Source organism: Lepidochelys kempii, chromosome 7 (assembly GCF_965140265.1).
Source record: "Lepidochelys kempii isolate rLepKem1 chromosome 7, rLepKem1.hap2, whole genome shotgun sequence".
NCBI classification, from domain to species: domain Eukaryota; kingdom Metazoa; phylum Chordata; order Testudines; family Cheloniidae; genus Lepidochelys; species Lepidochelys kempii.
In genome coordinates, this window is record NC_133262.1 from 112,980,952 (window position 1) to 112,994,938 (window position 13,987).

Genomic DNA, 13,987 nt, shown 5'->3' on the forward strand with positions numbered 1-13,987 from the left:
GCTGGATGTGCACCTTGCTAGATTCAACCAATGGACTGGGACTTGAATTTGTACCACTCAGCCTAAATGATTGGTGGAACAAAAGTGACATCTTTCAGTGGGGACCAGCATGGTACACCAACAACCCTCGCAATGACTCGGGGGAGGTGAGACAATGGTATCGCACTGTTTGGGGACAGCCTGTGGAATATGTAACGGGATCATCTAAAGAAGTATACCCTATTTGTTTTGAAACTCAGGGTGACATACAAATGGGTAGTCTAGATAAGCAGCAATGTGCCCATACAATTGTATTTGATCAGAAAAGTGGGGGTTGGACTACCTACCCACCCATGAGCGACAAAAGGACTTTAAAATGTTGGAAAGGTCCCATCAATGGCACACTTGAACATAGACCCCTTTTTAGCATATATAATGCCACAATTGTTCCCCTGAATATGAGTAGATACCCTGAAAGCAGAGATTGGTATGACCAATCACTGTTCTTTATTCCCAGTTCCGGACACATTTATAACCCATTGCTAATCAAATCTATTAACTCCTTATTAGATCAGTGTAATGAAAATGGACTTTTTCGCTCAGATCAAATTTTAGAAGATTTGTTAATAGTTTTGCTCTGTACTAACATTAAGATGGGATATTGTGTTCCATATCACCAACCCATACCTAAACCTGAGGGGGGTAGGTGGCACAGAGGACCTTATTCACCTATTCTTAGTAAAGAACCTGGCTTGTTCTTTATTTGTGGGGACAAGGCATATAAATATCTCCCTGTAGGTTGGACTGGAAGGTGTTCACTGGGACATGCAGTACCCGAGGGACTAACAGTACACCCTCATGTTAATGCCCCCAGAATAACAAATCTGGGAAGTTTTATACACCGGTCCAAACGAAAGTTCACCTACAACCCCCTGATTGAACGGCCCTCTGGTTTTCACCGATTTACACGTGCACTTATACCTTGGTTAGGTATAACTGAGCTCGAGATGGCAATAGCAAACGTTTCTGGACAATTGGAAATTGCTCTGAATCATACTGCTGATGCATTAGGGCTTTTAAATGAACAACTTCAGTCTGTGGCCCGATATGCTCTGCAGAACAGAATAGCACTGGACGCTACCCTAGCCCAGCAAGGAGGAGTGTGTGCTGTCATCAACCAATCTTGTTGTTTTTATGTAAATCATTCAGGGCAAATAGAGCAAGATGTGGTTGCTATTAAAGGTGCAGTTAAAATTTTACATGCAGTGGCTGAGAATGGACAAACCTCATGGATGCAATGGTTAGCTCAACACTTGGGATTTTCCCTCTCCCCGTTTTTACATTCGGTTGTGAATACTGTTTTAACCATTTTAATTATTGTAATTGTTTTTTGTGTAACTTTATGTATTATGAAGCGTTTGATTCAAACTGCTCTTTCCTCCACGCAAATCAGATACCTAGAGCTAAAAAGGGATCCTAACCAATTCCGCGAACCCTCATCCTCTAATTTGGTTGTTGGGTATTTCTAGATTTCCCCAAGGAGGGCAAGAGGTGCTGGCATCACCGCCACCTTGCAATCTGGGATGTAGTGTGGTGCATCAGGGGGTGGAATGTAGCCAGACAGCCGCCCCCCCCTCAGACCAGCATTGCTGGAAACACAGGAGGAAGCAGGAACAGGGCACTTAACATATATTCCAGCCCAGCCTTTGAAGCTGTGAAAGCACAGGTGTGCTGCTACAATGTGCCTCTGGGAACAGATACAAGGATTAAGCTCACAGCAGGCAGAGGCCCTGTGACAGACATGGCTCTTAGCCCCTACTAAATAGCATGATGCACACACACCAACATCCTAGGTGGGAAAATATTTACCCTGATAAAAGAAATGTCCAGTAGTCGAAACTTATTGTTTCTCTCCCTTGCAAGTGTAAACTACTCTTGCAAAAGCTGGCGTCACCCCGACAGACCAGCCTCAATTTGGCATAAGAAAGGAGAAAGAGAATAAAGGAGTACAGAGGTATAAGTAGGGGACCTACAGCACCATGATTTTTGAGTGCTTTTCACTATCTATCTGCTGGTCAGATAAGTGACAGCCTCCCAAGGCTTCTGCAGCTAAGAGGGTCCCTACGCCTTGTCCCTTATTCGTCTTTTCGCGGAATTGAGTGACCGATCCTGGCTTGGCACCGCTGGAATCGAGAGATGAAAGGAGGGTAAGAAGCACCCACACCTGATCTCCTATCTTTAGTGTACACATATTTTGACATAGAGCTCTATACTTTGTTTTTCTTTTCTTTGGGATTGTGGCTTCAGTTTTGTAACTTGTTTGTGTGTCTAACATCTCTACATTTAAATAAGTAGGCACTAGCAATTTTGTAACCACATGATTAGAATCTAGCTTAATAAATTTTGGTAACCATTTATGCATAAGCCTGACTTGTTTTCTCTGGTTTACTGTAAAGCAGCCAACACAATTAAAGAACCTCAGCCGTTTTGGCTCTAAAGCCTGGCCATTAGGTGAGAGTACTAAAAGCCTAGCGTTGAGTTGTGCCGCCTCCACGGGGCAAACTCTTGGGGCACCTGTCAGTCAATCCTGGCTGCCCGCTGCGAAGGAGCTCTGAGCTCTAGCAGTTAAAGTCACGGGTGGTTAGGACCTTGGGGCATCCGTCAGCCTAGCCCGGGCTGCCCGCCGCGAAGGGACAGTGCGTCCTAGCGGTTAAAGTCACGGATGGTATAAACGGGCATAGCTGGCACCTCACCAAACATCCTTGGCCGTCGGCTAACAAGGTTACAGCGGACAAGAAGCTGGATACAAGTCAACAGTGTGCCCTTGTTGCCAAGAAGGCCAATGGCATTTTGGGATGTATATGTAGGGGCATTGCCAGCAGATCATGGGACATGGTCGTTCCCCTCTATTCGACATTGGTGAGGCCTCATCTGGAGTACTGTGTGCAGTTTTGGGCCCCACACTACAAGAAGTAGGTGGAAAAATTGGAAAGAGTCCAGCAAAGGGCAACATAAATGATCAGGGGACTGGAACACATGACTTATGAGGCGAGGCTGAGGGAACTGGGATTGTTTAGTCTGCGGAAGAGAAGAATGAGGGGGGATTTGATAGCTGCTTTCAACTACCTAAAAGGGGGTTCCAAAGAGGATGGATCTAGACTGTTCTCAGTGGTAGCTGATGACAGAACAAGGAGTAATGGTCTCAAGTTGCAGTGGGGGAGGTTTAGGTTGGATATTAGGAAAAACGTTTTCACTAGGAGGGTTGTGAAACACTGGAAAGGGAGGTGGTGGAATCTCCTTCCTTAGAAGTTTTTAAGGTCAGGCTTGACAAAGCCCTGACTGGGATAATTTAGTTGGGGATTGGTCCTGCTTTGAGCAGGGGGTTGGACTAGATGACCTCCTGAGGTCCCTTCCAACCCTGATATTCTATGATTCTATGAACACTGATAATGAACAGTAAGAAAGAACTGAAATAGGGGCAGGGTGTCTCTACCTCTTTATACCTCAGCTCAGAACACAAGGGACATCAGTGCACAGACATGGCCACCTGTCATAAATATAAAGGGAAGGGTAAACCCCTTTGAAATCTCTCCTGGCCAGGGGAAAGCTCCTCTCACCTGTAAAGGGTTAAGAAGCTAAAGGTAACCTCGCTGGCACCTGACCAAAATGACCAATGAGGAGACAAGATACTTTCAAAAGCTGGGAGGAGGGAGAGAAACAAAGGGTCTGTGTCTGTCTGTATGCTGGTTTCTGCCAGGGATAGACCAGGAATGGAGTCTTAGAACTTTTAGTAAGTAATCTAGCTAGGTATGTGTTAGATTATGATTTCTTTAAATGGCTGAGAAAAGAATTGTGCTGAATAGAATAACTATTTCTGTCTGTGTATCTTTTTTGTAACTTAAGGTTTTGCCTAGAGGGGTTCTCTATGTTTTTGAATCTAATTACCCTGTAAGATATCTACCATCCTGATTTTACAGGGGGGATTTCTTTATTTCTATTTACTTCTATTTTTATTAAAAGTCTTCTTGTAAAACACTGAATGCTTTTTCATTGTTCTCAGATCCAAGGGTTTGGGTCTGTGGTCACCTATGCAAATTGGTGAGGCTTTTTATCCAACATTTCCCAGGAAAGGGAGGGTGCAAGTGTTGGGAGGATTGTTCATTGTTCTTAAGATCCAAGGGTCTGGGTCTGTAGTCACCTAGGCAAATTGGTGAGGCTTTTTACCAAACCTTGTCCAGGAAGTGGGGTGCAAGGTTTTGGGAAGTATTTTGGGGGGAAGGACGAGTCCAAACAGCTCTTCCCCAGTAACCAGTATTAGTTTGGTGGTGGTAGCGGCCAGTCCAAGGATAACGGGTGTAATATTTTGTACCTTGGGGAAGTTTTGACCTAAGCTGGTAAAGATAAGCTTAGGAGGTTTTTCATGCAGGTCCCCACATCTGTACCCTAGAGTTCAGAGTGGGGGAGGAACCTTGACACCACCACTATGGATATGGTTAGGGAAAACTCTCTGGCACCAGTACACAAGACACACACACACACACCCCTAGTGTAATGGACATATACAATCATTCAAAGAAGAACCACAATTATCTTTTCAAACTTCCTGAACAAAAAAAAATCCTTTACCAGTAGAAAAAAATAATACAATTAAATTATATAAACTGCAGAAGCATTCATACAGATTTAGAAATCAGTTATAAGATTAAGACGATTAACTTTGAGTGAAAATAAATGATTAACTGCGAATGGAGGTATTTGAACCACTTTTTCCTGGAAAAGCAAAAGGAAAAGAAATAAATGGCTAAGAAAAAAGGCAACTCCTATCACTATAAAAAAGGTTAAAAAAATTCACAAGACTCTGTCAGCATAATTTTGAGAGACAAGGTGGGCAAGGTAATAGCTTTTATTCGTCCAACTTCTGTTGACAACAGAGACAAGCTTTTGAGCTACACAGAACTCTTCTTCAGGTCACCTGAACCAACAGAAGTTGGTCCAATAAAAGATATTACCTCATCCTTGTCTCTCTAATATCCTGGAACCAACATGACTACAACAACCCTGCAAAAAGCATAATTTTGAGACTATTAAAGTCTATTTTAATCATTTTGCTTTATTATCTATAATTAAAATGAGGACATTGCTTAGTTTTCTGTCATTCTCTCTTCTTATTAAACCACAACTATATTGAAGTAACATTAAGCACTTGACATAATCCCACTGATAAGTTACATCCATGGAAGAGCAATATGCAAGTAATTTGTAAATACACAAATTGCATCAGGACTGTTTTTCAGAGGTGCCAAGCACCTGTAGCTCCCATGGTTTTCCATTGAAAAAGTGGGTGCTCGGCACATGTGGAAATCAGGCCCCTACTCTTTTACCTATTTATCCTTCCAGGGAAATTATTAAATGAAGTAATAGCTGTAAACCCATGCTGTCACATGGGTTTAATTCGTAAAGTTGTGCATGTAAAAAAGCCAAAAATGGCTGAGCACTTAAAAATTGGATAGCAACAGACTTTGAATCCCAGTGATAACTGGTGATGTTCTAAACAAAAAGAGTTCTCAACCATGTTTGAAGTTGTTTTAATTGCTTTACACTGACTCAGACATTCTGGTCTTCGGAGTGATGTTTGTAGTTATTGTGGGTGCTGGTTGTGTCTATGGGGGAGTTGTGCTAGAAGATTTCTGTGGATTTCCGTGGGTGGTGAAGAAGGGGTGTGTGCTGCCATGAGGGGATGTGTGTCTTTGGAGTTGGTGTGTGATGGGGTTTTTTTTTTTTCAATTAAAACTTAACAGTAAGACACACTAAAAAATGAAGTTCCAGGTATATCTAGAGCTAGCCTGTCCCATTCATATAATAAAAGTAATCTCGGATTATTTTATCTTTCCTCAACGACTGTGTATGCTGGAAGAGCGGTTAAGCAGAAAAAACTGAAGCCAGCAAAGTTGCTTCAAGGGACAATATTTACAAAACAAAAGCAAAACATTAATATAAGGTGAAAAGGAAACAAAATTCCCCAGTTTGCAGTTCAACCTATTCCCATGAAACTTGAATGTGGACCCTAATTTCCCAAAGGCATTCCCGCTCACTCAACCAAACAGTTGTATTATAGTCCTTCTCATGAGCATCTGTGCAGGGGAGGAACCTAAACTAAGGCCGAAACCCTTGTTAAACACTAAGCAGGTAGTGCCCCTATATCCTGTTACACACACTTTTTAGCAGTTCTGGTAATATTTTCTTCACTTTAGAATATCAAAACACTTTCCATGTACTGTATATTCTTTCTTCTTTGACAATTAAATGACATACCTAGACACCTTACTAACTCGACAAATAGTTCTGGAAATAAAAGAGAAAACTTGGTAACATGGAAACAAACACTTTATATTGTGATGAATCCCTGTTAAGTACCAGAACATCAATATAATGTTACTGTAAATAATACAATTATGTTTCCAAACACTGTCAATAGTGTTCAGAAGCATTGCTAGAACTCAATTTAGAAGCACAAAATATCAATCTGAATTTACTGGTAACTGTCTCAGATAAAAACTGTCACTTCATAAATGATTTCAAATGAATTAACAGGTTTCCCATTTGTCTGACTTTAGTCCTGGTAGAATCATAAATTGTTCACCTGAGAAATTTGCAGAAACCCCTCACAGGAGTCTACAGCCTGTTCCATTGAAGACTCCTTGTCACAAGCTGGCAAAGGCACCTGAGATCAGTCTTGCTCGCAACCGACTGATAATTAGTGACCCCAGCTGAAGGTGCTAGGGACATTTAATTATAATAACTACTTCCAGCTGTGGGGAGAGAAAAAGGGTTGAGAACTCAGAGTTTGCGAGGACTAGGAGTCAAAAGCAGTAGGAGAGTACTGCTAGAGAAAGTCATGACTTGCTAAAGAGCTGGGGCTGACCTCCTGAGAACTCAAAATATTACAAACAAAATGCGAGCAGATACACATGGTGATCAAGTTTAGATTCACTGGGACACATTTGCCGCATGGGCCTGAGGTTTCAGTTCTTGACAAAAAGGAGTTAACAGTCATGGTGTCCTCAAGCAGGGAGAGCCCTTGACTCTGAATTACTTCTCATTGATGTCAACTTGGCCTGAGTTTCTTGACCTTCAGAGCGTACAGCAAGGTTAATCTATTTATGCAGGCTTTCCCCCTACCTGAAGTTGCCTTAGTAGTTTGTTTCATGTGGGGTGCCTTCTGTCAGTTTGTTATTTTAGAAACTATTTTTGGTAATAGTTTTCCATAGATATAGAGGTTACTGTGGGTTTATTTTAATTAGATAAGGTTTTAAAAATGTAAACATGGGGGGGTGGAGGGAGAGAAAGGATGGAGAATGAATACAGCACAAATCCCTTCACAGTAAGTTCTACAATCTCTTGCTAATAATGAGAGGATGACAGGAGACTAAAATAAATAGCTCATGTAAAAGAAAAAAAATCAGTACACTATACAAGTGTTATAGACATATGGAACATAGGTTCAATATAGATAATTTACTTCTGAGAGACAGACAATACTGCACCTACTAGAAAACAGCTGCTTAATCCTCTCATTTATTATTATCTTGAATAACAATAAAAGTGGAAAAACAGTAATGAGGATTCCAAGGGATTTAAAATAATTTAATTTTTCATGCTAACTACAAGCTCAGTCTCCAGGGGAAAAAGGAAATATGTCTTGAGGTCAAGATCAAATAAGTTTAAAACTGTGGATGTGGTTACTGTCCCTCAAAGCATGAACCTCCCACAACCCTGGACTCCAAAGGATCAGGGATCTACATGTGGGGAGACTGAAAAGAGTAAGCAGCATCAGATCTGTCCAAAGCCACCTCAACCAGGAAACTGTTTAAATGGTAACATGGTGCGAGGCGGCTTCATTAACTTTTCAACAGACCCCTCACTGTGCTGTGGAACTGAATGGTACAAAAAGTCAGTGGGATGAGAGGTGCATGGATCAGAAGTTCTTTTCCTATTGCAATTTATTTTATTTATTTACTCAAAGAAACATAGGTACTTCCTCTTTTGATAATAATTTTTTTAAATTCTAAAATATATTAAGGAAAGCACTGGTCACAGCTCCATAGTTAAAGATGAGTCTGTTTTGCACATAAAAGTAGGAAAACACCCACTTTCTTACATATGAATACAGAGTACGCTCCCCCAAAAATTACAGCACTTATTCAATTTTACAAGTAAGCTGCTTAATTGGTCTCTTAGTTAAAATTCACTTTAAATTGTTCTTTTAAGGAATTACGTGCAGCGCCAGAATATTTTTTTGGTCCTGAATTTTCTTAACAATGAAACATAAATGCTTCAGTTTCCCTAATATTGTAACTAAAAATTACTGAAATTTCATGTATTGCGTATATTTGAAAACAATGGCTAATTGCAATTTTTTCCATGTTTCTTCATAGCTAAAAATGTCTCCTTCAACAAGTATATTGTACAGAATTCCAAATGGAACTGCCCTTTTTCAAAAGGGTGTCGCCTCCCATTGATTTCAATGGGATTGAGACCACTGATTGCTTATTATTATTTTTTAGTATTTGTAGTATGACTGTTCTTAAACGTGTGGCTACTGGCTTCACTCTCATTGTAAGTAAAGGGAGGCAATAACCCTTTTGAAAGAGTGTACCTAGTGAGAACTGTCATAAATATAAAGGGAGGGTAAACCCCTTTAAAATCACTCCTGGCCAGAGGAAAACTCCTCTCACCTGTAAAGGGTTAAGAAGCTAAAGGTAACCTCGCTGGCACCTGACCAAAATGACCAATGAGGAGACAAGATACTTTCAAAAGCTGGGAGGAGGGAGAGAAACAAAGGGTCTATGTGTCTGTCTATATGCTGCTTTTGTCGGGGATAGAACAGGAATGGAGTCTTAGAACTTTTAGTAAGTAACCTAGCTAGGTATGCGTTAGATTATGATTTCTTTAAATGGCTGAGAAAAGAATTGTGCTGAATAGAATAACTATTTCTGTCTGTGTATCTTTTTTGTAACTTAAGGTTTTGCCTAGAGGGATTCTCTAGGTTTTGAATCTAATTACCCTGTAAGGTATCTACCATCCTGATTTTACAGAGGGGATTTCTTTACTTCTATTTACTCCTATTTCTATTAAAAGTCTTCTTGTAAGAAAACTGAATACTTTTTCATTGTTCTCAGATCCAAGGGTTTGGGTCTGTGGTCACCTATGCAAATTGGTGAGGCTTTTTACCAAACCTTGTCCAGGAAGTGGGATGCAAGGTTTTGGGAAGTATTTGGGGGTAAGACATTTCCAAACAGCTCTTCTCCAGTAACCAGTATTTGTTTGGTGGTGGTAGCGGCCAGTCCAAGGACAAAGGGTGGAATATTTTGTACCTTGGGGAAGTTTTGACCTATGCCGGTAAAGATAAGCTTAGGAGGTTTTCATGCAGGTCCCCACATCTGTACCCTAGCATTCAGAGTGGGGGAGGAACCTTGACAAGAACAATAGGAACTTGTAGACATTTTAAAAGAAGACAGCTCCTCATGAGTTTCTCTGAAGGAAAATATTTTTAGACACCAGCCTCTGGTGACAAATAAACCTCCAGTTATGAAAAATAGTTTCCAATATTCCTGTGATCTCATTATTTTGGAGCATTTTTACCTCCTCATGATCAGAGGTGGAAAAATATCAAATGCATCTTTAAAAAAAAATCATTTCTTCTAATCTCAGTCCACAAACACTAAACTGCCCTAATCATAATCCTGTAGTTATTGCATTCTGTCACTACTGGGCAGAGATACGGTTGTATGCGCTCCCTAACTGTGCATTTCCATACTTTAACGTGTTTGGATTTCTTTTAAGTTTAACCTTAACTCTGAATTTCCTAGGTTTACAATGCTTAGTTTGGGGATAACTACAACATCCCTGCAATGTATATTACCCTACATTTTAAATTTTGTGTGTATAATTTAAAATATATTTTTATTAACTAACTCCATTTTAATATAGTTTTTGTCTGTAAATATGTACATAAAATTATATACTTATATTCTAAGATTAATAATCCTCTAAAAATAATCTACTCAGGGGAGTGACTCAGTATTTGTGTATAGCTACAATGCTGAGTACAATGTGGTTACAATCCCTAATGGGGCCTCTGGATGCTATGTTAATATATTATCATTAATATTTCTATTAGAGTAGGGCCTGGAATTCAATCAAACATTGATTGCCCACCACGCTAGGTACTGTACACACAAGCAACATGGAAGACAGAGTTTGCAGTGCAGGTGTCAGGCAAGAGAAAACAGGTGAATGAGACAAAGAAAGGTTGGAAGTTGGTGGGAAATAAACAGAATTTAATATAGATGCCGAAATCCATGATAAATATTAAATACAACTACAAAATTTCTAGAGAAGACTGACATATTGTTTCACAGGGCCCTTCTGTGAACATGGTTTCAGAAGTAACTCCTGTACAAATGTATGTTTTTCAGGGACCTCTTTTTAAGCAGACTCCGCAGTTTAAGTCAAATTTATTTTTGTGGATGTTGGTTTATTTTGCCATCACTGACATTAAAAGGATACAGTGTCCTCTGAAATCAGCAGGAATGCTAAAAGTAATGCAAAGGCAACTATTAAGGCACGGCGCCACACTCCACTAATATTAAATGAATACATTTCAAATCATTACTGACAGTAGAAAAAGTAGTGTTCACTGTCTGGGGGAGAAAGACTAAAAAGCTGGCCATAAATTTTTTGGCAGACATCCAGTGTTTTTTCAATTCACAACTTCAGTGAAGTGATATTATAAATACAAGGACATATATACAATTATATATTCTCTATGGAGAAGACAATATGCCCTTTATCTCTCCATGGTCAAACTGGTAAGCCTGCATGTCCACTGACAGCAACGGAACGGGCTTTTTCCCCTCAGAGAAAGGGCTGCCAGAATGGGGCCCCCTTTTTCTCTTTAATGCAGGAAGAAGGAGGAGTAATAGAAATCTATAGAACACCAGTCTCTAATAAATGCTTAAGTCCATGCAGGAATAACAGATGATCCACTTTCAGGATTCCATTAGAGGGGCAGCACATAACAAGAACCGCCATGCCCAAAGGCTGTCCTTGGGGTTTCAGGTTCTGTGGGAGAGAAGGAAGGAGTCAACAATAAAAAACCTTAGATGTTCTTTGTAGGTGTAGTAATTTATTAAACTGAAAATGGTACTGTAGGTCAGAAAAGGAGATTTATATTCAAGGTGGAGGAACTCTTCTCTGGACATTTATTGGTGGATTATGAGCATTTGCCACCAGCAACCCATTCTCACATTGTAACGGCTTGAAGTGGTGGTGATGAGTCGAACGAAATTTTCTGCCAAGCAGTTCTTAAAATGACTAGATGTCATCAAAAAAAAAAAGTGTTCTTCATTTATTTTCCAAGCTGTAGAAATAAATATGCATTTCTCATATCCACTCATTCAGGGTGATATTTTCTGGCGGTTAAACTATGAATGTGTGTGGCAAGTAGTCTACTGGTGCAGAACAGATAAAAATGTTCAAATATTCATCTATGAGTCATGACAAAAGTAATAAAGTGTGAATGCTTTTCTTTTGTTAAGCTATTGTTACGTACATTTCTGTGAACAAACAAGCAACAAGATTAACTAAAAATAATATTTTAACAAGTAAATAAACTCATTTATATTAATATCTCATTAAAATGCACCTTTTAGTAATAATATTAAATAATCTATCTCCCTTAATTTTCCAATTAATTAGACTGAAAACAAGGTCTGATTTAGATATTCATTTTCTTGTTTTACACTCAAACTTTCAAATACTTTAAGTCCGATAAAATGCCTGCTCATGGAAATTGAATTTTTTTTTATTGGCTAGAAGGAAAACACAATTTCAGAGAAAGCTACTTCTATACGATATTGAACTGACATATGGCAAATAACATTATGTTTATTTAATATAAAATTTTATAGACCTACCTCGAATGACAACTAAATTAAACACAGTGCTTTTGTTGTCCCTGCACAAACGGAAGTGGTATGGCTTTCAGATAAATGCAAAAAAAAAATACACTTGAATAATATACAAGTGTGAGGTCAAGACAGACTCTTCACTCATAACTCGTGCCATTTTTAAAACAAAGGTACAACTTTTGCAATGTTAGGGATGTCAATTTTATTTCTGAATTTTCCGTCACTGTCTTATGGATTTTAATTAAATTTCTTTTTTTAAAAGAAAAAAAAATACTTTCCTGGATTGTTGTAAGACAGAAGTCTCCAGATAATGGAGTATTTTAAATTTTGCATATTTACAGCATTATCAATCCCTACACAGGCTACACACTCATAAGTGATAATGAAGTGCACATTAATGCAGTTTCCTATTAAGTCTTCCATAGCAAGGCCTACTTGCCCCTCTCAAACGACTGGAGATTGGAGACCAATATCTCTTATGCAGAGGCCCTTTGCCTCCTGCACTGGTTCCCACCTCTTTCCTAGCCCATTTCCTGCTTTAATAATATTATTTCAACTTTAAAAAATTGTCATTGAAATGTATCAACTCAGGCACACAATATACTCACTCACTATATACTATGAAGATAAATGATAATGAAAGAACTTCAATTAAATTGGGGGTGCAGCCTTTTCTGCAGATCCCAGTGTCCTTAGCCCTACTATTAGCTGATAGAGCACCTGTGCCTTTGCTCCCCTATTTTCCTTTCTTTTTGTCTCTCTCCTCCCATGTAACACACAGGCACAGAGTAGCCAACTACATGCAGAACATTCAAGCTTCAACCTTCAAATGAGATGAAATCAATGGCCCTCATCATACACCAAGCACACCATCTTTTACTTTACCATTGTCCTCTGGGATTCATGGGGAAGCAGAAAGCTACTGTTTGCATCTATATGTAGGATCTGATGGAATAGAAAAATAATCTAGCCACAACTCTGAAACAAGGTCCATCTGATGTCCAATATCTTGAACCCTGCCAAATGGATTCAGGAAAGCCCCTCCTGATATGTCACTTACTCTATGTCATGTCTTGATATATAAAAAGAGATGAACTGCACCCATCAGACAATGCTTGCCAGTATGAGGAAGCAATCATCCAATTATCTGCACTCTCACTCACAAACACCTCTCATGCTATCAACATATAGTTTATTTTGTGGCCAGAAAACCCATACCACCTACCACCCAGCCCTGAATACAGTCCAGACACTAGCTTCTCCCAGTTCTCTCCAACCATCATAACAATCTTGACTGTCTACCCTGCAATCAGTACCAGGCCACTTCATTTCTTGTCCCCTACACCACTGTTTCTGAAACTTTTGAACACTGTCACCCATTAGGAAAATGAAACCAATCATGACCATGCTGCAACCCTGCAGCCCCTCCCATCCTTGGAGTCTCTCCTCTGACCAGGGAATGCCCCCACGCATTGGAAAATACTGCCCAACACACAGTGATTAATTTGTAATGAAAGAGGTGCCAGGGCTCAAGTAATTAGGAGCCAGGGCTCAAGCAATTTTTTCACTTTCATAACTTATTCAGCAAGCCCAGAAGTGTTAGGGCTATGAACTGCCAAGTGTGGAGGTGCTGGGGCTCAACCCTGGCACAAATTAAGCACTGCTGACACACAGGATTATTGGAAGATGAAGAGCAAAACCCTAAGAGCCTGTACTCCCATGAAGAGGTATTGTCCATAATGCTAATGACATTGCTAACCACTAGGAAGCTCAGGGTGCATCCTGCAATCTCAAGGGGAGCAATCGGAGGCTATTAGCCCATCATAGCCCCAGATGGATTGGCCATTGCACTGAAGAATTTACACCGAGAAATTTATGACCCTGAATGGTGGACTACTCAACTAGTCTAGCTGTTCAGTCTTCAGTGTAATATCGCAGGAGGGGCTTTGCATGGCACTACTGCTATTTCTTTTCAGAAGTGAAAGTGGGCCGGTACGGCGTACCAGTAAGAAGTGGCTGCCAGTATGGGCCCGTAC

At 39.9% G+C, this 13,987-nt stretch overlaps 1 protein-coding gene across 11 annotated transcripts in view; it reads right to left on the reverse strand.

Annotated features, from left to right (window-relative positions):
• Positions 1–13,987, reverse strand: part of ATRNL1 (attractin like 1) — a 1,081,427-nt gene that overhangs the window by 727,413 nt on the left and 340,027 nt on the right. The window contains exon 19 of one of the 11 annotated variants that reach the window (XM_073354275.1): positions 10,309–11,103. The exons of 9 other annotated variants lie outside the window; for them this stretch is intronic. In XM_073354275.1, coding sequence (XP_073210376.1) covers positions 11,042–11,103 — 62 coding nt within the window. In that variant the 3' untranslated portion in view covers positions 10,309–11,041. Of the gene's footprint in view, positions 1–10,308; positions 11,104–11,147; positions 11,402–13,987 lie in introns of those variants that run through there. One more of the 11 variants, XM_073354273.1, reaches the window with a different exon arrangement.